Below are 27,007 nucleotides of genomic sequence, written 5' to 3'. Positions count from 1 at the left end.
TAAACAGCTTGGAGGACGAGGCTTATTAGTGCTATTTCGAGAAAAACATGTTTAAAGTTGCTAACTATTATACACAGCCTTATGGCAGGAAGAGAGTTCAAACTCACATTTTGATGCTTAAGCATTGGATGCTTCCGGTGAATTTTTCACAACTTTATTTCAAACCTAGAATTAGTTGGAACCACTAAAATGTGTCATATTTTTCGAAACCTGCACTTAGGCGCCTTGTCCTCCGAGCCCCTCAATTACTTTTTTACCCTGTCTTATTACCTTATATTATAAATTTTTAAACCGAAACTGACAAACTTTGGTCAAAATACTAGGTAATATTCAATGTCCTGAAAATTAGCCGATAAACAGATATTTTAAAAATCAAGGCCGCCATCTTTTTTCCACCATCTTGAATTTTGATTCAGACTGAAAGTAACGTCAAATTCGAATTTACCAGATCAAAATACCAGGATACACCGAGTTTCATGAAAATCTGCCGATAAATAGGTGGTTTTTAAATTGTACCCGCCATCTTTAATTTTAAAAAATTATAGCCACCACCTTCTTCCCACCATCTTTGATTTTAATTCTGGTTATAAATTCGACATCAAATTCAAATTCTCTAGGGCTAAATACAGGGTTATACTAAGTTCCATGCAAATCAGTCGATAAACAGGTATCTAACAAATTATTGCCGCCATCTTTTTTCCGCCATCTTGAATTTTGATTTAGATTGAAAGTAACGTCAAATTCGAATTTCCTAGGTCGACATACCGGGGTACACCAATTTTCATGAAAATCTGCCGACAAAGAGGTGTTTTGCCGTTTTTTTCTTAGAATCTTTAGCTGCGATAGTCCAAACAGTGAACGGATCAGATATGCCGCCGCCCCCCCCCCCCCCCCCCCCGGTCGACCATTCTTGCTCTAAGGTGCTTCTCCCTTTACTATGTACCATGCCTATCAAATTAATAACAAAATTTATTTAAAAATAGTCGAATATACGTGAAACAGGGTCACATTAATCGAAATTCAAGCCAAAATTTACAAAAAGTCAAAAATGTCAAATTTGACACCATTCCATAAAGGCCATATAAAGGTCTTATACCTTCAGTTAAATTTTGATGTAATATGTGTTTTGAAAAGAAAATTTCACGCTCTTTCCATTGGTGCCAACAGTTTTGAGAGAAAAAATTCTGCCAAAGCTGTATCTTAAAAGTTACAAACCAAACTTGAAATTTCAAGAAAATTCTAGCCTTTTTTTTCGGTGTCTGACCTCGTAGCTCGGCACCAACAAGTCAAAATTAAAAAAAACCAATATATATTTGTAAGCAAAATTTCATCCTCTAAAGAAACGACAAGATCGATTTTTTTCACTGGATGCACTAGAATTACGCAAAATCGGGAAAACGCTGACAAAGTCAAGAATCAATTTATACGTAATTTCAGTCGGCCGCCATTTTGTTATAAGCAATTTTGACTGTGTTTCCGAGGGGGGCTAATGGTAAACTTTTTTTGGGGGGCTCCAGACATGTTTTGGAGCGCTTTAAAACACAAGAGAAGTTTGTGCTGATTTGTCCGAGGTTAGGCCCTTTTTCTGGCTAGAATGACTGGACTACAGTGAAAAATTCGAGAAAAAGTACGTAAAAGTATGTTTCAAAGTTGACCACAATTTAATGCATTGAGGACCGATAAGAACATTGTTAGCCATGAACACTGCAGGAGACCGACCATTTTACTTCCCTTTACAAAAAGTTTGTCAATGAATCCTGATTTGTCCACGATCTCTCCCCATTTTGAACCACTGTGCGGCCGACATTTTTGGAACTGAACACAGTTATGTGTATGCCCGGGGGCCCAATAAGAACGTTAGAAGCCAAAACCCATCAAAAGTGTAACTTCTTCGTCCATTTTTCCCATCTTTTTATTTTCAAAATGGTGTCAAGAATGATGGCGATTTGGCAACTTTGCCTCCCCCCCCCCCCCAATTTCTCAAAAACCGTGCGTATACTCAAGCCAAAATTTTTACCAGAGTTTGAGGGTATCATAAGGTATCGTTTGGGCCCGGTTTCAGAAAAATCCCCGCGGACCCAAATTGTGCCAACAAACACCCGTTCTTGGGGTCGCTCTTTCAGGGGATATTTTTCATTGGATTTTTGTGAATGGCATATAGTGGGGGTATTTTCAACGGGATACTCGGATTTTTGGTCAGATTTTCAAAAATCCGAAGTATAAGATGGCGGCCGTGGCCAAAGTGGCGAAGATGTTGTCATCTCAGTATTATTAATTTTAAAGTTTAAAGCTATTAGGGGCGACTCGTGGCAAGTTCATCGCCAAGCTAGGATGGTGGGGGGGGGGGGGGGGTGTCGAGGGGCATTCCCCGGCTTGACGTGATGCCTCGTCTCTTTTATAAGCTCCGAGACCTCCTAAATTTGCATTTTAGTAACGATTAGTTCCAGCGTTCTACCGAGCCGATTTTTATGATTTTTGCGACTTTTACTCAACTATTTAGATTTCGAAAATATGACCCAGATTTTCTTATATTACGCGGTAAAGTTGCGAATTCTTCCATTTAAACCCTGTAAATTTTTATGTTTGGTCACAGGTCGTTTGAGCATTTTGCCCGGCCGATTTCCATGATTTTTGCGGCTATCGGCAGGTGATAGTCTACCCTAGATGAGCTTGCTGTAATCAAATTTCGGAAATAGGACCCATGTTTTTTATACAAGAATAGATCGGGGACCTCAGAAAGGGGGCGAAATTTGAAATTCCCGCCGTTTAAAAATGGCAGGAATTTAAAATTTAGCGGAAAATTGAACTAAGCGAGAAATATTGAATCTTGGTCTCTTTGTATAGGATGAGGTAAGTGAATCGAAGGTATTCTTCTTTGCTATAGACTATCCAAAAGTGACAAAATGCTACGTTCTGTGCGGTCCGTTTCGTTTTTGTCTTTGCAAAAAGTTTTAAATGGAGGCTGATTTTTTCATTCGATTCTCATGGTCTAATCGCCATGGCCAGAGGGAGATTTGACAAATGAGAGTTTGGAATAAAAATATTTTTATTTTTGTTGGTCATTCTTTTGTCGGAGCGGGCCGAAGAGAGCGCCAAGCCCGAAGCACCCTCGAGGGGTTTGGCCGCGTAGCAGCCAGGGGTCATTGCCCCTAATACAAGAATAATGGTCAGTTTTGGAAGATAATCGATGGCCCGATTTTTAATGATGCGCCAAAAAAACAGTTTTAAATTCGATCAAATCATTATGAATGGTTTAAGGGGGACCTCCTAGGTCTCGAGATTCCACGCTTGATGAACATGGGACGCAAAGGAAACACGAAAAAGGCACTAATTCTGCCGAAATACATTATTTACAGTCAGTCTCCTGTGATAATTATCGATGGCTCGATACTTATAATGAGCACACTTTCTTAGTTTAATAATCTTTTCTAACGCCCTTAGACCAATTTTTCGGCTCTAGATTAACAAGTTTGATAAATATAGAACCCAAAGGAAATAAAAGAAGGGCGTTAACTCCGCGCAGTATGCAAGCATCTGAGTCAGTTTTCGGAGATGATTGATTGCTTGATACACAGTTACTAGCCGTGACTAGCTCGCATGCGAGCTCTCACGCCTAGCCTGGGGGTACCCCTGGACCCCCGGTTCCTTGCTTCGCGATTAATTTGCGACTAGCTCTGCGAGCCGCCCCTCATAGCTATTAACTTTTTAAATAATAATAACGATGAGAAGATTTCATCTTAGCTACTTTGGCCACGGCCGCCATCTTGGATTTTGGCGATTTGAAAATCTGACTAACAATTCGATTTTCCTGTCGAAAAATACCCCATGCTACCGAGTTTCACAAAAATCGATGGAACAGGAGCCGACTTGGGATTTTAGGCCACGGCTGCCATCTTTGATTTTGAATTTTTGAAAATCTGACGAAAAATTCGACTCTGCCGCCGAAAACTACTTTCAGACTGCAATTTTCACAAAAATCTGTCGATAAATACCCCAGGGTATCAGGGACCCCTGATACCTGAAATTTCGTCTGTGATGCTGTGACGTCACGCGACACGACTGAACCTGTTCAGCGCGGTGTGCGTAAACAACGTCGTATCTTCAATTCATTACCACACGGTGAAACAACTTTTTGCTCTCGCGGGCGTCCTGGCCAACGTATTGGAATCGGATTAATTTTGATCAACTCCTCACGACAATAGCTTCGCGTGTTCTAAGTTTAATGGAAATCGCTTCGGCCGATTTTCCTCTAGGGGGGCAGAGTGAGTACTAACAGCAGCTTTACGTAGAGAAATGAATTTCAAATGATTTTGTTCAACAAGCGGTTTGAGGGATTTTCAGCGGACCTCATAGGTCTCTAGATAATGCGATTAATGAACAAAAGACTAAAAGTATAGCCACGAAAAGGGCGCTCGTTGCACGTGCAGAACAAGCATGTGCGCCTCTGCTAATTTCCCCTGGGAATTTCACCTAAGTAATTTTGGGCAGGGGAATATCTCCCCTGGGAAACGGCTCCTCTGGGAATTTCACCCAGGTAAATTTGGGCAGGGGAATGAGCCTCTAGACAGGGTAAGAACTGGAGGCTCTAAGCACATGAATCTTCATTAGAATTTCGCGTATAATTCATTGGTGAAAACGGGAATTCATGGAACCAACTAATAAGCGAGAAATTTGCGTAAAAATAATGCACGAATGAAACGTTTATATTGAGTTACGTATAGTATGAGTACATGTTGACTTAGTTAAAGCCCGGCAGACAAATTCGAGTGCATGCAGTCGATTGGCAGACCCCTTATAAATGGCTCTTTTGAGCGATAAAGTCGACCAAAAGAGCCACTTTTTGGCTCCTGAAAAGTGCTTTAACGTTGTTCTCTAACGTTAATATTGTACGCTCGTACAGTATGAGTACATGTTAACCTAGTTTTAGCCCTGCAGAATTCGAGTTTATGCGGCTGATCGGCAGACCCCAAAAATGGCTCAGCAGGCAATGAAAATTTAACGTGAAAATATGGGCCTGAACGACCCTTCTAGGGTACCGTAAAAGTTCTATTACCTTGTTTCGATACTTTTATCCCATACAACCGAAGAATACGGATACAATAAAGGTGAATAGATTTTGAGATACCCCTGTTCAGCAGATGAGGTTAAAGATGTGTAGCCGATCGGTGAGACTTTGAATTTCTAAGTCTCTGAACCATTATTATCAAAGACTGTTTAATAACATGGAAAATAATTACGTTTATTTTCTGAACTCAGGAGGTAAGCTCCTGACATATAACAGCAAGCGACAAATTTTATTCATATAACAAAGCACTAACAATGTGTCTCATAGACAATACTTTTAGGAAATATTAAGTGTGACATAGCCAAACAAATTTCCATATTCTTTGCAGTCCTTTGATTTTCCTCATGTTCCATTCATGGAACTCAGCTTTATTTAATTGTTCAAGACTTCCAAAAATTGTAAGTAACAGCTAATATATAGTAGTGTGTTTTTCGCTACTTTTCAGGAGAGCGAAAATAAGATTTCTGGTTCTTTCTTTTGCGTGCCATTCTCCAGCTATTAACCTGCAGGGGTCATTTTTACTTTCTCGCTCCCCTAGGGTAGAGGAAGTATTGTCATCCTCCAAGGAAAAAAAAAAGTTGAAATTTCATCATTTCTAGACGTTTTAAGGTCCCTGGAGTTAAAATAACCATACTTAAAAAAATGTGCGTCTGTCCGTCCAGCATCCCCCAAGTCTGTCCACAGGGATATCTCAGAATCTATATGTTCAATTTCATTCAAAATTTGCAGAGAAGACCATATCTATGGTCTCCTTATGCACGTCAAACGATTTTGGGGTACGCTAAAATTTGGGGGGGGGGGGGGGGGCTAGGGGCCAAGGTCTATTCTTAGCAAAATCACACGGAAAGCTCACTTTGACAGACTGTAAATTTTGGAAAATGCCGTTAATTCTTTAAAAGTGGACATCAAGCACACCGCCTGAGCCATTAATTTAAGTTCCTAATAGATCATTGGACTAAACTCAAAATTGAAGGGATACGGTTCATATGGCGGGGGCTTTTTGTTCCGCGAAATTACACGAAGAGCTCACTTTGACAGACTGTAGATTTTGTAAAAATGCCTTTAATTCTTTGAAAGTTGGCTCAAAGCACCACCTGGGTCATTTATTTAAATTCCCAAAAGATCTTTGGACTAATCTCATAATTGCAGAGGGGCCGATAGCAAACGGTCAATTCTCTGATAAATGAGTTGTAACTCTCATGGGTATTAGCAGCAAACGCTTTGAGTCAGGTGAAACCTAGTATTGCAAATGCATCATATGATGCATCATATACGAGGGTCATCCAAGAAGGAAGGTTCCTTACCTTGTATCTTCCGAACGAAAAGAAATAAATCAGTTAGGTAAAAAGAAACATATTAGTCATACTCAAAGCTTTAAAGAAGCCCAAGTTTTTGAAAATCGGTCGAGGGGTACGCGAGAAAACTTAATTTTGCTGAGACAACCTCCTGTCGCCGCGTGCCCACCACCGGGGTCAGGATGCGCGGAGAGTCGATTATCTCAGACACGGGTATTCGCCTCTAAACATCACATCAAAAAGGAAATTAAAAGTTTTCATTGAATAGGTCTTAAGTTACTTTATGACGAAGTCTCCACATCTTTTTTGACATTTCTGGTATCATTACAGCAGCTTCTTGATGCCGTCCGCGTAAAAGCTCTTGCCTTGGCTCCGAAGCCAGTCATTGACAGCGATCTTCACTTCCTAATCAGTTGCTTTGCGTCGGGAAATGTTCCCTCAATCCTCCATACTCTCTTAATTTAGCCTTTTGTGACTTCCATCTGTTCCCGAGCGGAAAAACTTCCATGATGGAAAGTGATTGCCAATGTATTCAGAGATAAAGATCGCTGTCAACGACTGGTCTCGGAGCCAAGGCGAGAGCTTTTACGCGGACGGCATCAAGAAGCTGCTGTAATGATACCAGAAATGTCAAAAAAGATGTGGAGACTACGTCATAAAGTAACATAAGACCTGTTCAATGAAAACTTTTCAATTCCTTTTTGTTGTGATGTTTAGAGGCGAATACCCAAGTCTGAGATAATCGGCTCCTCCGCGCATCCTGACCCCGGAGGTGGGCACGCGGCGACAGGAGGTTGCCTCAGTCAAATTAAGTTTTCTTGCGAACCCCTTGACCGATTTTCAAAAACTTGGGCATGTTTTAAAGCTCAGAGTTATGAGCCAATATGTTTCTTTTTACCTATTTGATTTATCTCTTTTCGTTCGGAAGATACAAGGTAGGGAACCTTACTTTTTGGATAACCCTTGCACTATCTCCAAAATTACTCTGTAGGTATGCACCAAGCAAAATTAGACAACTAATTAGGTATTTACATACTATGAATCATCGAAGCTAACACTAGAACTGACACTTAGATCTTTATTAGATGCTAATATGTTTGTTGTTAATGAACTTAGAATCCCGGCAGATTCCATCAAGCATATTTCCGCCGTTGCGCCGTTGCGCCGTTCCTCAACTCTCGGAATGAGGAGCCCTACACAAGGGGTAGCAACGTTCTACTGTTTATTCGAGTTACTCAGGTAGAATCCCACACCTAGACTTTTCTAGTGGAAACGAAATATGTCTCACGCTATTAACATTGGACATAAGTTCGTTCCATGAGCTTTAACAGCTCTAAAACCTTCAAAGTTTGGGGTTTCATACTTTCTTGCACATCTGCAGCTATTTCAAATGACATACATGTTAGAATCATCCTTATCGGTCCGGTAGTTCGTCTTAAATAGTACTTCCAAGATTTTGCTTCTAGCTGTATAATATAGATACTGGGTGCTGCAGAGCATTCGTCCACTATCTTTTTCTCGAAAACTGCCAGAAATTGAGCTCTAGAACGAAAAGTTTCAGTGGTAAATCAACCTCATAGAAATCAATGAACATATTTTCAGCCCCACGAAACCCCATTTTGCGGGGGTTTTAAGGGGATTGCCCCTGTTTCATGCATATTTCAAATAGGAAAGGTATGTTATGACGTCTGATTTAAATTCTATGGCCGAAAGTGAGAACTTTTTGTTTTTATACATTTCGTCCCCAAACTTCCATTTCCTGGAGTTACGGGGAATTTTGGGGCATTTTTTGGGCAAATTTCAAGTATACACTGTAGGCGTTGAAATTATCCGATTTTCGAAATTTTAAAGTCTTCTGGGAGAAGAGGGCAGTACCTTTTTCTTGGTGTGCCACATGACCCCTGTTGATCCAAAATTATGGGGGCATCGACCCCCCAAAAATTTTGGGGCTTTGGAGGGCCGTTAGTCGAAAATTTCAAATGAAAAGGGCATGTTTTGACTTCAGATTTGGATTTTACGCGAAAAACTATCTAGAATTGATGTGGCGTATGGCCTATTTGCTCCAAACTCGAAGATCCCAGAACTCGATCTCCCCGTAAGAAGCCGTTTATTTTTGGAGGAAAAAAGGGGCAAATAATAGACGTTACGCCCTATCAGCTCTACGTAACTTTTCGCGTAAAATCCTAATCTGAAGTCAAAACATACCCTTGCCATTTGAAATTTCCGACCCTCCAAAGCCTCAAAGGTTTCAGCAGGTCGTGGCTCCCATAATTTTGGATCAACAGGGTATATGAGAACTTATCTGGAACAATAGCGGATGTGAAAAATTACCTTTTCGAAATACATTCAAAAAACTGTCTTGACATCGAGAAAATTTTGAGAAAATACTTGAGATGTGATCTTCGAGATCTATACATTATGCCAGAGCCAAACATATTAAATTTTTGTGTGAACAAAACAGATTTTTAAGTGTGTTTCGAAAAGGTAATTTTTCACATCCGCTATTGTTACAGATAAGTCCTCATATGTGGCACGTCAATAAAAAGGCACTGACCTCCTCTCTCAAAAGACTTTTATATTGTGATAATCGGATAATTTTAACGCCTACAGTGTTTAATTGAAATTTGCCCGAAAAATTTCCCAAAATGTCCCGAATCTTAAAAAACTGGGGGTTCGGGGAGGAAATACATAAACAAAAAGTTCTACTTTTCAGCTCTAGGATTTAAATCCGGTGTCAAAACATACTCTTCCTATTTGAATTATGCGAGAAAAGTGGGCACCCCCCTTAAAATGAGGTTTTGTGGGGCTGACATTATTTTTTATTGAATTCTTTGGGGTTGATTAATCCCGGAAAGTTTTCGTCCCGAAGCTGAACCTCCGGCCGTTTCCAGGAAAAAGATAACGGACGGGTGCTCTGAAACACCCGGTTTAAAGCAAAATGACCCTTTTTGAAGACACATTCCATAATTCATTGCACCCATTGAAAATATTACTCCAACAAATATAAAAATCTACCAGGATGTGCACTCATTACTGTGACTGATTCTAATCCTTCCAAAAATATTTTATTCAATCATATGCATCCGTCAGACCCCCCCCCCCCTCCTCTAATTTTAGAGACAGGCTTCATCAAGTAATTTATATTAACAAACACTATATTTATTTCCAGTGAGCCTTTTGATGAAAATCCAGTCCTTGTGTCTTCATTGAATATTCTGTGTGGTATCAAAGCACCCTTGGATTTAATGCGTTTTGAAAGCAAATCAAAAGTATGTATGATCATATTTTATTTTTCATTTTATGTTGATCAGTGTTTTTTGACAGGACCGTATCGATGGCTAATTGTTGTTAGTTGATACCATATAAATGTCTAAGCACTATTTTGTACAGGCATGAAGGCGAAAAATTCCACTTTCCATTAAAGTGAAAACGTTGAAATGAAATGAGTGTCAGCGCAGGAACCAAAGAGAGGGAGGAGGAGAGTGTTTAGCTCAGATAGATTTATTGTAATACTAGGCTGGGGTCTTTTTTAGACGTTCGAAATTAGGAGCAAGTGTTGTTTTCGGAAATCGTAACCCTAAGTTAACACATCCACAGCATCAAATCAAATGTTTTTCCGAGGAAATGTTTCTTGTTCCAGAAGGTTTATTTTATCAACTATCACCACTAACCGTTGAAAGTTGTGAAGCTCATTTTAGAACTGAAACATAAGAGGTCCAACAGATTTTGCAATTCCTTATCACCCTACCGCCCCTTATGAATAAGCTTTAGCTGTGCAACTTGGCCTGTTTGATTGATTGTTATGTAACAAACGAACGAATGGTCTGGGTATTAAACAAATACTGATTCGTTCCGGTGGTAGGGGGGCTGAAATAACCTGGCCTTGCCTATGCTGATGATATTTTCTTTCAGTTTACTATTCTGTTTTTGTGAGAGTTTGAAGAATCAGTCAGCTTGACTATCATCACAATTTTACAATCAGAACCTAATGTTTGTTTCCTTTTCCTATTTCTTAATCCATAATTTATGCACATAGCGGCCCTTTTGTAAGGCGGGAAGATTCCCTGGTGTTCTCTCCTTTGCAGAGATATGACTCCTTTTGCTACCCACGAGTATTTCAATTTGGCCACTTCTAAGAGGCAGGCAATGACAGAGGCAGATTAATTGCTTCACCAACATCTTCCTCCTTCTCCCAGCTTCCATTAGTTTCAAATATCTTACTTCGAAAACAGATTTCAAGAATTCTTGTCAGTCGAATAAAAAAAAATTCGCTAAGGCTCGGGGGACTAACGTGGAGATGTGGTTTCTTCGATCGAAATTCACTACCATGCGGAGCCCAAATTATATCATAATGATTTTTGCTGAAGAATTTTGCATCTCAAACAAATGTTTCCATCATGACCTTAACCTAATCGCTGATTTAAGGCAAGTAATAACCAAGGATAAATCATTGATTATGTGGTTGTTAGACAAGACACAGGAATGAAGATTCAGCAAGTTAAAGTGTGGAGAGGTCTTTCCTGCGGCAGTGATCATTACTTCCTCGGGGCGAAAATAGCTTTCCCAGTGAAAGGGAGCCAGGAGACCAGGCAAGCACAGGAACAGGTTCACCAACAAAAAGATCGTGTCAAGCTTGTAAACTATAATATTGACAGCTTGCAGCATCCAAGTGTAAGGGCATTATATGGAAAGCGTTTGGATGAGAAGTTGGGCGAATCAAGGGACGGTGATACCGAACAGCAGTATCAGTTCCTGAAGGATTGCATTCACTCGGCAGCAATGGAGGCTCTTGGTGTTGCTGATGATAGAAAAGTTAGCGGAAAACCTTACTGGTGGGACAAAGAAATTCAGAAGGAGATTCAGGAGAAACGGAAAAAATATCATCAGTTTCTTTCCTCTAAAAAAACAGAAGACAAAGAGGCGTATAAAAAAGCTCAGACGCAGGTACAAAGGCTCATAACCAAGAAAAAGAACGAATCTTGGGAGAGGAGCTGTAACAAAATAGACACGTACATAGGAGGAAGGAAAAGCACTGAGAGCTGGAAGTTGCTGAAAGGACTGCAAAGGGACATGAAGCGGGACTTAATATCTCCAATATCCATTGATAAACTGGAGGGTTATTTTAAAAATTTACTGACAGAAAGGCGACCTGAATTTCAAGATGGAGGTGTAAGCTTGGAGTATACCAACGATAATAATAACTTGGAGATCCATATGGAGGATGTGGTAAAGGCCGTACGAGAGCTGAAGAACGATAAAGCTCTGGGTCTGGGAAATATTCCTGCTGAGTTGATCAAGTGTGGAACCTGCAAGCTGTTTCAACGGATGAGATACCTGATGCAAGATTGCTTGGACGGTGGAAAGGTACCGACAGAATGGAAAGAGTCTTGGGTGTCACCTATATACAAGAAGAAGGGTAGAAAAGATGAGTGTGATAACTATAGAGGACTGTCGGTTGCAGGTACCCTAAGCAAAGTGTATGGAAAAATCCTGAAAGCAAAAATCGGAGAGGAGTGGAAAAAACATGAAGCGGAAGAGCAAGCAGGTTTCAGAGCCGGTCGGTCAACGATTGATCACTTATTTACCATCATCCACGTCATCGAGAAGAAGAAGGGAGTAGGCCAAGAATTATATCTAGTGTTTGTGGATCTCCAGAAAGCTTACGATAGTGTGCCATTGATGAAACTTTGGGAAGCCTTGAACAAAAGGGGTTTTAGTGGGGGACTAATTAGTGCTATTAAGGAATTTTATGGTGGGGCTTTTTCTAGGGTTAAATCACATGGGGAGTTATCGTTGGGGTTTTTAATTACTAAAGGACTGAAACAAGGGTGTTGTTTGTCGCCAACCTTATTTTAAGTGTACCTGGAAGAAGTTTTAAAAGAATGGAAAAGATGCTGTTCGGGAATGGGCGTCCCGCTACGTGAAGATGGCACCCTTTATACTCTGTGCTTTGCTGATGATCAGGTGGTAATAGCTCAGGACGAAGAAGATGCGAATTACATGACGCGTAAGTTAGTGGAAGCATACCGAAAGTGGGGAATGGAAGTAAATGTGGTTAAGGCGGAGAAGTTGGTTATCGGTGGTGATCAGCGCAGCATTGAACTGGAAGATGGCCGGAAGATTCTGGACTGTGAAGAGTATAAATATCTAGGAGTTTTGTTAACTGAGGATGGAAATTTGGATCGTGCTATTAAAGTTCGGAATGTGCAAGGCAGGAAAGCTATCGCGATGCTAAATGGGGTTCTCTGGGACCAGAGTATCTCCAAGGAGACCAAAAGAAAAATTTACAACGTCATCGTGAGGAGTATCGTAACTTACGGGAGTGAGGTCTGGCAACTCAAGAAAAGAACTGAAGACTTGCTTAGGGCAACCGAGATGGACTTTTGGCGAAGGTCTGCTGGGATATCGAGAAGAGAGCGTATCCGCAATGAAAGGGTACGCGAGATAATGGGTGTGGAGAAGGACATCGTGCACGATATCAGGTCCAAACAGTTGGTCTGGTATGGACATGTGCGAAGGATGGCAGATGATCGGTTGCCCAAGCAGGTCTTCGATTGGGTTCCTCCCGGAAGGCGACGGCGTGGACGTCCTGTGAAAGGTTGGCGACAAGGGGTGGAGGAGGAGATCAGAAGGTGCCAATTGCCTGATGATCTCTGGGAGGATAGGGGGCAATGGCGATTGGGCGTCGCAGAGCGCGAGGCGGCGCTATAAAAGCGACTTTATGTATGTAATAACCAAGGATATGCTACGGCGCTGCCTAACTTTCAGTGAAAGATCGGGCTGTCAATCAATTACAGAATTCAAACTCATGTTGAAAGTGAAAAACAGGGCTGTCAATCAATTACGAAATTCAAACTCATGTTGACATTCTCTCAATATTGACAAATGAATTTAACTAAGTACAAAGTAAGTTTTTGGTCATAGTAATCCTATCATTTTCCACCTTTCCTCCGTTATTGCAAAACTTTACAGACTAAACATCGAAAACGGCTAGTCGAACTTCCTTCAAAGAGAATACGCTTTCATGTTGACTTGTACGAATTTCTGTCTCATTTTCCCTCCGTATATATCGACTATACCAATGAAAATTCATCCTGATAAACAAATTAAGTTTTATGGGAAGTGAGACAACCCTCTGTACATCGTGATTTATCGAAAATCTGTCTTAGAATCCGGGAAATTACGCAAGGTCGCGTCCACTTAGGTTGCATAAGGCGCGGCGCGGCGATGAATGGGGCCAAAACGCCTACCAACGAAAAGTGCTTACCACGGGGGTGCGGTTAAAATTGAGCTCATGGATTTATTTATCATCGCACAAAAATGGTTCTGGTATCACTTTAAACGTCATCTTTCTACAAATCATGAGAGGAGGTTTGTTTCTCTACCCGATTGAAAATTATTGGTCGTTGTAAATTTTGGAATTTTGAACAATTTCTGTTCTTTTGAAAAACACCCAGAAAATTCGGAGTAAAAACGCAAGTATATTAGTCACACTAGTTAACTTCCAACATAGCTTCTAAAGAAGAACAAAATAATGAAAATCGGACGAGAATGTGCAGAGATATAGCGCGCGTTTGACTTGTGGAGCATGTTAATTGCCCGTATTCCGCCGTTTTCACCGCGCACCGCGTATCGCGACGCGTCACTTACATTGCTCTAGCGGGTGCATTTTTGACCCCAAAAAATTGATTTGGTATTTTAAATGTGAAATACGAGGATCATCCAAAAAGTAAGTTCACCCCTTTCATATTTCCGAAACTAAAAGGGATAAATCAAATCGGTAAAGAAGAACTTCTTACTTATATCTTCAGCTCTCCATAGGTACCAAGATTTTTAAATTTGGACCACTGGTTGCCGGAGATATTCGATTTTTACGTGAACAACTCCCGGCCATTTCCGTCCACCAAACGACGCGCTGATATGAGATGCACCGCGCGCTGTCGCGTCGCTTTTGTCTTCTAGGACTCTCAAGGAGTACTTCTCGTCCATTATTTGGAGAGAGGGTGTACAATCAATGCACCACGGTATTGTGGAATATTGAATTCGTTGCGATTGGCAATAAAAAACAAGCGACCGGGTCTCTTGTCTCGTGGTCCCCTATTCCTTCACGATAATGCCAGACCTCACACGGCGAAAGAGACCCAAAATTTGTTGGACAAATTTGCATGGGAGGATGGGAGGTGTCACCTCATCCTCCATACTCTCCAGACCTTGCCCCGAGTGACTATCATCTTTTTCCGCAACTCAAGAAGCACATAGGTGGCCAGCACTTCGAGAACGATCAGCAGGTAATGGAAGCAGTCAATGGCTAGTTCAAGAGACCACCAAAAGTGTTCTTTGAGAACGGCATTAATAAGCTTCAGAAACGCTATGAAAAATGCATCAATAGGAACGGAAATTACGTCGAAAAATAAGGTAAGATTGTTTTAAAGCTAATCTTAGAATATTTGAGTTGGTTATTCCTACGTAGATGTGTGAGGAATACAGTCAATTCAGGTAGCTTGACGGGAATCGCAGCGCGTCGTTTGGTGGACGGAACCGGTCGAGAGTTGTTCACGTAAAACTCGAATATCTCGGCAACCAGTGGTCCAAATTTAAAAATCTTTGTACCTATGGAGAGCTGAAGATATAAGTAAGAAGTTCTTTTTTACCGATTTGATTTATCTTTTTTAGTTTCGAAGGTATGAAAGGGGTGAACTTACTTTTTGGATGACCCTCGTAATTTCCCATCACTGTTACTTAAGGCAAAAACGCCATTTTCTCGCGTGTTAAATAATTAAACGCTCTCGAAAATTGGGTGAAATTTCAAAATTTTCCTAACGACCTTTCATTTGTGCCTTAGGCGAAAAAATTTATGAGGTAGACCTCTGTAGATGCATTTTAGTTTCAAAACGAGACCAAGAAAAGGAAAATCGGACACGTAGTTTCTGAGATATAGCGCGCTGAAAAACGCCTGGCGGCCATCTTTAACGGCCGCCATCTTGGTTCCTGCACGGATCCCAGAGTGCTTCCTCTTTTAAAAGAGCTTCTTATGACCATAAGAATGATCCCTGAAAGCGGCAATTTCCGATCAAAAAGTGCAGGGTTTTGGCCATTATTCGATCGTACCTACTGTACTATATCAATCCATCAAACTTTAAACAAGTGTTACTTGACCAAATTCGTATGTAGATTCTGAATATACCATTGAAATGGACCTTAAAATGGTTTAAATGGCCGTAATGGACCACTAGACAAGGTACGACTTTAAGCATTCTGATATATGTTTTTTAACCACAATTTCCTGTAGAACACGACTCTTGCATCAAAAATTATTGAAATCAACTCCTAACTAAGCTATTAACGTTTTAATTTTACATTTGTTACAGGAAATTCGAATTGTCGGGTCACAAGAAAGTCAATTACCCTTCATGAGTCAAATTGCGCCTTATAACGGTTTCGACAGGCTTCTTGATTGAGCACTGTTCCTCTCCAAATCTTTATCGTTCCAAGTGTAAACAATTAATCATAGCTGAGCCAAAGCGTCGAGATTGAGGATACTATATTTTCGTATTGCAGAGACTGCCACGGTAACGTTTAGTGTGCGATTTGACTCACGCAGACTATTGAGTTTTCATGAGCGGGAGGTTTGAATTCTTGCGTCAAGATACATCTAATATCTTGGTTAGGAGTTAATTTCAGTAATTTTCGTTGTGTGCATTGTGTTCTATGTGAAATTTTGGTTAAATTCATATTTTTATGATAAAATTTTTCTCACAAATTTTGGCAAAACTTTCATGACTGAAGGATTATGAGCCTAATAGACTATCAATGCTGTCTAATTTATCTTTATTTTCATTTTTTTATTTATCCATTTATATTTTTTTTAAAATTTTCCTTCGTTTCGGATTCTCTATGACTCATGGATTTTGAGCTGCTAAATTCGAATGTGACCTCGGTTTCTTTCTATCACACTTCAGATTTCCGGTAAAGCCGAGTTTTCCGAGCCTAAAATTGTGTATTGTAAAAGCTTTGCCGGATCCAAGTGTATTCAAAATTCATTGTATGAATGTCTCCGACATGTGATACATCGGTTCCTTTGTATTTCAATCTGTTGAATTCAAATATGATCTCAGATTTTTCCGATCACCCATCATTTATCCGGAAAAGTCGCTTTTCCTAGGAAAACGCTCTTTTCAGATATTTTTGCGATGATTTTTCTGCTCTAGGGAGTTTCAGAAATTTTACCAAGATCCTCTTTAGGTCTCTCTTGCTGTATTAAGAGGCACTGTACTTGAATTTGACCTTTACTCATCTTTGACAAACACCTCTCCCCCCCCCCGTCTTCTAGAAGGTCCGATTTTTCCGGGCCAAAAGCTTTTCCGGACTGTTCCCACTTCCAGGGAAATTCAAAACATTTTCTGCATGTGTGATACATCGATGCTCATGTATTTTGAGCTGAACACCCCGAATATGACCTTAGAATTTCGTTATCACCTACCGGAGAATTTCTGAAACCCCTTAGAGCAGAAAAATCATCGCAAAAATATCTGAAAAGAGCGTTTTCCTAGGAAAAGCGACTTTTCCGGATAAATGATGGGTGATCGGAAAAATCTGAGATCATATTTGAATTCAACAGATTGAAATACAAAGGAACCGATGTATCACATGTCGGAGACATTCATACAATGAATTTTGAATACACTTGGATCCGGCAAAGCTTTTACAATACACAAGTTTAGGCTCGGAAAACTCGGCTTTACCGGAAATCTGAAGTGTGATAGAAAGAAACCGAGGTCACATTCGAATTTAGCAGCTCAAAATCCATGAGTAACATGCTACCACGAGTCCAGGAAAATTTATAAAAATAAATTGCATGCACGACAAATATGCGTCGGATTTGCTCATTTTCTCGGGATAAAGTTGCTTTCCCGGAAAACTGAGAAGTGAACGGGAAAAATTAAGGTCATTTCCGGACTCATCAATTAAAAAGACATCGGCATAATTGAATCTCGTAGCTACGAAAAATTTTACCTACATTATGCAGGGGATAGCAGTCGGAAAAACACTGAAAATGCCCCAAAAGGGTCATTTTTCCGAGTAAAATCGGCTTTTCCGGGAAATTGGAGGGTGATGGGAAAAATCGGAGGTCATAATCGGATTCAGCGCATCAAAATACGTAAGGGTAACTTTCTTTACCCGAAAGGCATACTGAAAAATATGCGTTTTCGATTATTTAGAACCGACCATGCACGAATCATGCAAAAACCGCTAATGTCCAGTTTATTGCTGGTCATTTCGTGATGAAACTTGCTCTAAGTGCCGCAATTGTCAAGAATTTTAGTTTTACAACTTTATTTCAATGATAATCTATCGTTTTAATATCTTTAGAATGAATTTTGAAAGTATCAAACGGTTCCAAAACTCGGAGATTTTCACGAATCATGCTAAAACCGCTAATGTCCAGAGTCTTTTCTTTCCGATAATCCAATATAATTTCCAAATTCCAATAATCCGAGATGGCGACTGTGGCTTTCAATTCTTTCTCGGCTCCTGCTCCTTTTTTTTGAAACTTGGTTGGAAAGAAGATCAAGACGAAGGTGTTGTCTTCCCATTAAAGTAAATAGCCATGAGGGGCAGCTCGCGGTGCGAGTCGCAAGTTCATCGCGTAGAGAGGAACTGGTGGTCCACAGGCGCTCCCCGGCTAGGCGTGACAGCTCCCGTAATCACGGCTAGTTTAATATACTGATAATGACAACGGATAATTTGAAATCATAGGGTGGCTGCCCTTTTGGGCCCTAACTTTATTCATTATGGAATCAATGAATTTTGCTTGATGGATTTTCAGAGTTCCATTTCTGTATATTGTACCCCTTCAAGGGGTGAGGGTTATGGATGAGTCAGTTAGTGAGTGTCAGTGAGTGGCCAATTTATTTCCTTTGTATCATTAGAATTATTTATTCTTAGTTCAAAATCATAATTTTTATCCTTTTCAGACTGTGTTTTCATTCCTATCGGTTGGTTGGGGCCTTATAGCAGATATTGATATTGAGAGTGAACGTTTGCGAGTATTGGGAAGTCCTAGGTTCACCATCTGGAGTTTAGCACGTATAATTGGTATGCTATGTTTGTTTTTCAGACACAAAAAATTTTAATATCGGATTTTACAAATTCCTCCTCAGGTATTTTTGTAACCTGACAGTATTGCCAAAAGTTAATCGGAAGATGAAATCAGTAATTAAAGGACTTTACACATTAATAGTGGATTAATTATGCAAATATTTGGTTTTGTTGTGCAATAAGGGGAAATCGATGTTTGAAATTTCCAATTTCTTTAGACCCCCCCTCCTCCATATATGGTGGCAGCTGAAATTGCCGCCCCAGGGGTGAGAAATGAGCTTGTTCAGTAATTCGTAATTCTTGCATTTTTGGAAACTAGAGAATGCACATAGTTCACAGGAATTTTCCCCGATTTTTTTGAGGAATATTAACGCACGAAATACGAGTCCAAAAGTCCGTATTTTGGGCTCCCATTTAAACGCGCGCCGCTTGGGCCATCTCAAAATGGCGCCCATTCTATCCGTCCGGCGGTGGCCACACTTTTGACCTTCACACTTTTGTGCCGGCGAAATACCTCTGCATGCCTTTGCCGCGTGTGGGTCGTATAAACAAACGAAGATTGATAACACGAAGGATCCAAACAACTCGAAATCTCTTAATTTTAATTAATTTAAATTCATTTTTGACTTCAACCAAGCATTTGGCAATAATATTCATCGTATTTTACAACCTGGAGCCACGGCCTACCAGCTCATTTTAAGGTGCATTCTGAAAATCAGTTTTTCAAGTCCAATGTCCAAACCCAGACTTTCTTCTTTTACTTTTTTTTGACCATTCTCTTTTCATTTTCGCCTCAAATCAAATGTTTTGCAGTTTCTTTATCTTAAGTATGTGGTCCTGAATTCATTCAAGAGTTAGAAGTTCACCATTTATCTAGTATTATAGCCTCTTGACCTCTCAAGCTTCACCGATATGATCTCATGTTGTTCAAGGTTACTTCGGCCCAAACCAAGTGATTACACATCTGACGTGTGTCTTATGGCTCTTCAAATTCGCAGTTTAGAACTAACACTGCGAGGAGATATTAACAGAATATTTTTACACCAAATTATTTACGCAACTAGGTGAATTTCTTGGGTAAATTATTGCGCTTTAGAGAAAGTCCTGACTGTAGAAAACAAGAAATAATAATCAGCTTAATGCTGAGTTTTTAACGTACGTTGGCAGGAAAAAAAAAAAAAAAAAAAAAAAAAAAAAAAAAAAAAATAAATATTCCAACATACCACGACCCGTGCGTCCACCGCAATCAGTTTGTGTAAGAAATAATACCTGTACCGATAGCATAACTGTGTATATGCACAACAGTGGTCACTTACAAAGAACAGACACGAACAAACACTTATGACAAACATTGAACAAGAGAGCAGAACTGGATTAAGTAACTGTAGTCTCTGATTTAGTTCTAAACTGCGAATTTGAAGAGCCATAAGACACACATCAGATGTGTAATCACTTGGTTTGGGCCGAAGTAACCTTGAACTACAGGGTCATTCCATTGTAACGGGTGTGACAACAATTTAACTTTAAACAAGAATTTGAACTCTTTCTTGGGGTTTAATTAAAAAATTATCTGCAGCAGCAGAAAGAACTTTTTTTATAGATCATTTCAGTTTATCAGAAATTGTTTTTACTTTGTTCCATTCCTCAGAAAAAATTAAAAGGCATGCGTAACGGGTGTGACTGATTTTGGAAGTGAGTTTTTCCTCAGTGAGTGTACAGTGGAAACTCAGCGAATTTTATGAATGTAAAAATCTGATTAAATTATATGATGAAGCCAAGGGTTTTTGCTTCAACTGCCGATGATCCGTTTTCGATTATCTGTTTTTCTTTCCTTGAAAAATGGGAAAGTTTGCGTAACGGGTGTGACGTAACGGGTGTGACAGATTGTCTCTCTGAGGTCCATCATTTCTGATAGAGTTTAAAAGTTAAAAAACTTGCTTTTCTTCTCATACTCTTATTGTAGGCAATCCTAATCAGTAAATCAATCAACAGTTTGACGCATTTTAATGTAGAACATGCCAAAACTACATTTTTCTACAAGGTGGCCCAGACCTACCGTTTGCGTCACGGGTGTGACGTAACGGGTGTGACAAATTGTCTCTCTGAGGTCCATCATTTTTGAGAGAGTTTAAAAGTTAAAAAACTTACTTTTCTTCTCATACTCTTATTGTAGGCAATCCTGAGCAGTAAATCAATCTGCAATATGACGCATTTTAATGTAGAACATGCCAAAACTACAATATTCTACAGGGTGGCCCAGACTTACCGTCCCAGGGCTTTTCTTCGGGTAACCCAGGATTCCCCTTTCGTCCCCGCGGTCCCACCATCGGCATCGGCACCTCGCATGGCCCAAATTAACCACAAAAAAAACCCTGGCACGGTAGGTCTGGGCCTGTAGTAAAGTGAAAATATTTCAATCAAATCGGAGAGAGTTCAACGAGTTCTATTTGAAGTCCTTTTGAGATAAGGTGTATTCACTTTAAATACTGAAATATGGCAAAAAAAATGGCTATCTCTCTCTTATTAGATGTATATATAACCTCTAATTATGCATATGAGTGTATTTCTTGTGATAACCGTAGAAAAAATGGTGAGAAGTGAGGCAACATCAGCATAATTGAAGCCTCTTCTCATTGGTCACACCCGTAACGTGTCACACCCGTTACGCATTTTTGCCCATCAATTGTTGAGATAAAAATTCGGAAAAAATACTCCAAAGCTGTACTTGACTTGAAGACGTACGGAAAAAATTGGCATCTCAAAATGACATAAATTAAAATAGTTACATTAAAAAACCCATGTTTTGCGTAACGGGTGTGACAGTCAGTACACTAAGTTTTAAAAGTTACTTATAATATACAGTAATTACTTTTAAAAATTGAAACTTTGCAGGAGCACATTGAATCAGTTTCTTGACAACTCCCAGCATAACCTGAAACTTGGTTTTGGTGGGAACACCAGAAAACATTGCTACCAAACTGTCACTCTTTTTACAGTAGGATAAAGCTAAGCAACGGGGTTACAAAACACGTAAAAATTGCGAGAAAAAAAACAAAACGGAGGTAAACCACATATATTTCCAAAAACTAGGAGTATTAAGGAGTCCAAAAATAAATATCGTTGGGTCATTTGGAGGGGGAAAAAAAAATACCCCCCGGACTACCTAGGCGTGGAATGACCCTACATGAGATCATATCGGTGAAGCTTGAGAGGTCAAGAGGCTATAATACTAGATAAATGGTGAACTTCTAACTCTTGAATGAATTCAGGACCACATACTTAAGATAAAGAAACTGCAAAACATTTGATTTGAGGCGAAAATGAAAAGAGAATGGTCAAAAAAAAGTAAAAGAAGAAAGTCTGGGTTTGGACATTGGACTTGAAAAACTGATTTTCAGAATGCACCTTAAAATGAGCTGGTAGGCCGTGGCTCCAGGTTGTAAAATACGATGAATATTATTGCCAAATGCTTGGTTGAAGTCAAAAATGAATTTAAATTAATTAAAATTAAGAGATTTCGAGTTGTTTGGATCCTTCGTGTTATCAATCTTCGTTTGTTTATACGACCCACACGCGGCAAAGGCATGCAGAGGTATTTCGCCGGCACAAAAGTGTGAAGGTCAAAAGTGTGGCCACCGCCGGACGGATAGAATGGGCGCCATTTTGAGATGGCCCAAGCGGCGCGCGTTTAAATGGGAGCCCAAAATACGGACTTTTGGACTCGTATTTCGTGCGTTAATATTCCTCAAAAAAATCGGGGAAAATTCCTGTGAACTATGTGCATTCTCTAGTTTCCAAAAATGCAAGAATTACGAATTACTGAACAAGCTCATTCATTACCATGAAACAACCTCCAGTGAGGTACTTATGTTTTTTTTAAAGTTACAGAATTCGAATTCTATGTAAAACATCAAAAAAGGATGTCCCAAATCCAAGATGGTAGTCTCAAAACATGCTCAGGTACTTCACTCCTTCTGAATTCCCACTGGTGATGCAAGAGGGGTCGCACAATCCAGGAATGAGGTTTTCTGTCTCATACAAGGCCCCCCGTCTTCAACTATTGACGTTTTGACTAATTCATGGAAAAGAAACTTATCCTTAAAACAATACTTCGACGTGTGAGCTACTAGCTAAAGCGTTTTGTTATTAACGAGGCTATTTTTGAATTTGAAACACATTTTTCAGGATTAAAACAAAAATGTGTATAATTAATTTTCCTTTTTTTAGGTTTACGTAAAAATGAAGGAAGACTCTCCTTTTTGAGGATCTCAGATGAAAAATTACAAGGGAAAGTGCATAGAGAAAATTTAACAGCAACTTTGACCAGAAGTTTCAGTGACTGTCTAACAGACTTCAGTTCTCCTCTCTCCTCGTACCGTAGTTTGAATCAACTTGATTCTTTGAACTTGGAAACAAAAGAGGTAGGTGAATAGTGTTTGAACTCTGTTCGTACATGTAACGTTAGCCCATAAGTCTACACAAACCCCACTTTTTTCACTACACCCTTCAACCAGGGACCAGTTCTATAGGACCCTGGACTCCCGTAAGAGTCAATGTAAAAATTCGTGAGCAGGTACTATTGCTGCTATCTCGCGTAGGATCCTCGCAACTCACTGCTGTTATCAGTTGTTGGACTTCATTAAAATCCGTAGGATCGCGTATAACTGCAAAAAATCGAATTTTTCACCGTACTATAACATGCAGCAGGCCCTTCCTTGCCGAAAGGGGTCGAAAAATGCCAAAAAAATACTTATTTTTCAAGAATTCAGCCGCCTTAAGTGTTATTTTTCAATCTCCGGCTTAACCTCATTTTTGGAGTGGGCGATGGATGAGTCGAGGTTCGGGGGGAAGGATCCTCTGAGTTGACTAGGATCCTATGCGAGAATGCGCTGCAATCACCTGCTCACGACAGAACGGCGTCCAATAGAACTCGTCCCTGCTTCAACTAATTTTGGGGGTGCAAGGAGTTGTTAAATTGGAATCCTAGTATTTTGATATCATCAAAATGGAGAAAAAATGTCAACTCCCTTTTTCTTTTAAAATCTTCTCAAAACGATATGTTTCAGGTGCTTGCCAATAAATTTTAGTGTCTGATACATTCCAACCTGCAGCAATGCAAATTTTCCTTCTTTTTTATCAAAAGAACCCTGCACAGAGCATGGGGGTCAGTGGCTCTCTCTAGAAGTCGATGAAACTTTAATAGATTGATATAAAGTTCATAATTAAGGGTCAGCCAAAAAAATTAGCTCACCTTTGCGAGTAGAAGCCGAGATATTCGCGGTTGAACCCGGACTATTTTCTGTGCGGCGAAGGTAAATGGGCGCTCCGCGTCGCCTTACGGCCTTACCTTGCTTGACCACTTCGGCCAGGAAACCCCCTCTCCCACCATGTAACTACAATGTTGCATTGTTTACACTCACTCCTTTCATTAGGACGCTCCGTTCGGGCTGTGAGATATGGAGTTCTCTGCTTCTCGCACCTCTCACGTATACTCTTTTTGAATCCCGTGCGTTCGCTGCCGGCCGGCTGAATCTGAAATGTAGTTGCTGAAACAGAAAGGACAGGTGCGGGGGGAGGGAGGGAGTACGGCATTCGCACCGGCCGAGCGCATAAGCACCTACCTACGGGTGAGGTCTGATCGAGAACTCCGAACAATGAGAGGAGAGGGGACTCGGAATTCTTCTGCCATGCTGCGGCATGATAGAAAATAGTCCGGATTCAATTGCGAATATCTCGGCTTCTACTCGCCAAAGTGAGCTGATTTTTTGGCTTTCCCTTAATTATGAACTTTATATCAATATATTAAAGTTTCTTCGACTTCTAGAGAGAGCCACTGACCCCCGCTTTGTGCAGGGTTCTTTGTTTACAAATTGTGGAAAAAACGTTACTAACTCGTTAAATTTTTTGCCCTGTTTCCATCTTATATTTGTGCATTGCACATCCTAGGAAAACTATCAGATTGCAAGTTCTAGGGCTGGTTTGGAGAAACCAAGAGCACCTAAATATATTTAGGATGTGATGTGTGTGTGACAAAAGAGAGACTAAATGGCACCATGATTTTTAAAGGGAACAGGACTACCAACAATAATAGAAACTGGAATGCTATTCCATATGTGAAAGAAGTCTCTGAAAAAGCAAAGGATTATTTTGGAGAGAGAAAACAGTAATGCCCTTGCACTCCAATGAAATGAATTTAGGAAGACATTTAATCAACACAAAGAGGAACGTGGGACTTAAAAATAGTGGAATGGGGTTGTTGCATGGGTGAGGGATTTAAGAATAAAAAATATGTAGTCTTAGAACTTTGCGCGATTAAAACGATAGTATCGTTCAAAAAGTCAAAAATCGAGTCCTAAAGCCGGAAAAAGTCCATCAAACTTCCATCAAATTCACGTTGAAATTGAACGATTTTCATTGGCTGCTGTACAGGCAGCGGTCGAGAGGGAATTGAAATTAATTTGATTGCCCTCCGAGTTCGCAAACAACCAAGCGCCGCTTTTCGATCGACATATTCGATCAAGAAGCCTGAGCAGGTAAAAGAATCCCGAACTCGGAGGTGAATGCTCGGCTATTGTTTTCGTTCGAGGAACGAGTTGCAGGAGGGCGGGCCAACTGGTTCGTTCACGAGATGGGATATAATTCCTGGCCCGATTTCCATCCCCTTGTAAGACAGGAGGGAATTAAAACCCGATCTCGATTGCCCTCCTCAAAAGACGCTCACGGGGCTTCCAATCGAATCGATCTGGATCGACTGCACTTGTGCCCGCAAAGGCTCTGGACTTCACCCCCCGGATTCTTTCCTCTACTGCTATTCCGCACACACTAGACCGCGACAGCCACTCACTCCTCTTTCACTTTGGCATTGTGGTCATGTGTTTTTCTCCTTTTACTTTTGTCCTCTACCCTAGCTATTTTTCTCCTGTCCTATTTCGTACGTCAACTGTGGGCTCATTGCTTTCTGACTTCTGTATGTCTAAACATCTATTCGTTTTAACTGATCCAGTTATTGACCACTAGACAAGCCACAAATTGAAGGGAGAGGCTAGTTTAAATCTCTCCCCCCCCCCCCCCCCGCCACCATGTACATGTATTGTCCATTTTTGTTCTACTTTTATCAGGGTGCTTTAGAGTAGGCTTTCTGCACATTTTCAGCTCATTTGAAAAATTTCGGCATAATAGAGCAGGAAATTGACTTAAGATTTTTTTTTTTTCTTTCTTTTTTAACAACTAAAGCTTTTGTCCTCTTAGATTTATAGAGCTATTTTATTTAAAGCAATATGAACACCTCTGAATATCTGTTTTTTTATACCTCAATATTCTCTCAGGCTCTCTCAGACTTGCATCATTTATGTTGAATCACCTAATACAAGTACAGACAAACTAATGCCACAAGTTGTAGATTATCAAGTTCTGATTATTCTTTTAAAAAAGAAAATTAACTTTCTACCTGCCATAGAACTGAGGTTACACTGGTTCCAAGATCAATAAACTCATAAAAAATGAAGTTTTCAGTTGCGACCGACAAAGAAAATTCATGTTGATTAATTTTGATAAGCAAGCAACTTTGAAAAAGTATTGAAAAAACTTCAGGAGCTCTTAAAAAATGAAAAGGTACATTGTTCATTTTAGCAGAATCCAAATAATATGAATATATAATTTGAAAATAAAAATGAGAAAAATGAGTTTTGAAACTAGACTCTCATCTTAAGCACTGTGATATAGGTTTCCCCTTCAAAGTTACAGCAGGTACAACACGATTTGTGCTATGAAAATCACTGAAGTTCTTTTTGAATCAAGGTATTAATGTTTTTATTTAGGATTGATCACGAACAAGTTTGAATATCACGCTCATAGGAATTGAACGAGAAGCTATTTGAATCAAAATCCCCATAGGCTTCTCAATGAGCAATGTTCCTTCCCTACCCAAGATTTATTCAAAGTGTAAAGTACAATACCTGAGCTGAAGCGTAGTTATTAAGGTTGTCATTATTTCTTACTGCAATGACTGTATTGGTAACGTTTTGCGTGCAAATTAACTACGAGTAGATCATCGTGTTTTCAATGAGCGGAAAGTTTGCATTTACGCATCAAAGAACTTTAATGCCTTGGTCAGGACTCACTGTCAGTAATTTCCGTCGCACAAATTGTGGCATACGTGAAATTTTGAAGAGAAAAACGCATCCCTCTTGGAATGCTAAACTTCGCACCTTATGTAATAGCTCATTCTGCCGTGCTACAGAGGAATGCCGTATGAACCAGCAGACATTACAAAATTTCCTTTGATGACTCACGGATTATCGTGAAAATTCAACTGTATCTTTCTACCGATTTTTTAGAGAACTTTATGAGCAATTTGATTTAAAGTTTCGAATAATTTTAAAGGTATAGTAGGGCCCACGAAAGATGATCCCTGAAAAATCGGGCGAATAAACGCATGGACCATTTACATGTCAACGCTGCGAGGTCAAGCACGCATATCGACGAAACTGGGTATTGTGAACGCGAATAGGTATTGTACAGGGTGATCCAGTCCATCCGTCCACTATCT

At 40.0% G+C, this 27,007-nt stretch overlaps 1 protein-coding gene across 4 annotated transcripts in view; it reads left to right on the top strand.

Moving 5' to 3' along the window:
* LOC109033156 (sphingosine kinase 1) overlaps positions 1-27,007 on the top strand; it is a 150,323-nt gene that overhangs the window by 80,229 nt on the left and 43,087 nt on the right. For 2 of the 4 annotated variants that reach the window (XM_072297227.1, XM_072297229.1), the window contains exons 4-7: positions 7,477-7,599; positions 9,530-9,629; positions 18,336-18,456; positions 22,687-22,880. In XM_072297227.1, coding sequence (XP_072153328.1) covers positions 7,477-7,599; positions 9,530-9,629; positions 18,336-18,456; positions 22,687-22,880 — 538 coding nt within the window. The remainder of the gene's footprint in view (positions 1-7,476; positions 7,600-9,529; positions 9,630-18,335; positions 18,457-22,686; positions 22,881-27,007) is intronic. The other 2 variants (XM_072297230.1, XM_072297228.1) reach the window with 1 other exon arrangement.

This window comes from Bemisia tabaci, chromosome 2, assembly GCF_918797505.1.
Source record: "Bemisia tabaci chromosome 2, PGI_BMITA_v3".
Lineage (NCBI taxonomy): Eukaryota > Metazoa > Arthropoda > Insecta > Hemiptera > Aleyrodidae > Bemisia > Bemisia tabaci.
The sequence above is the reverse complement of the archived record's forward strand: the minus strand, read 5'-3'. Positions and strand labels throughout refer to the sequence as shown.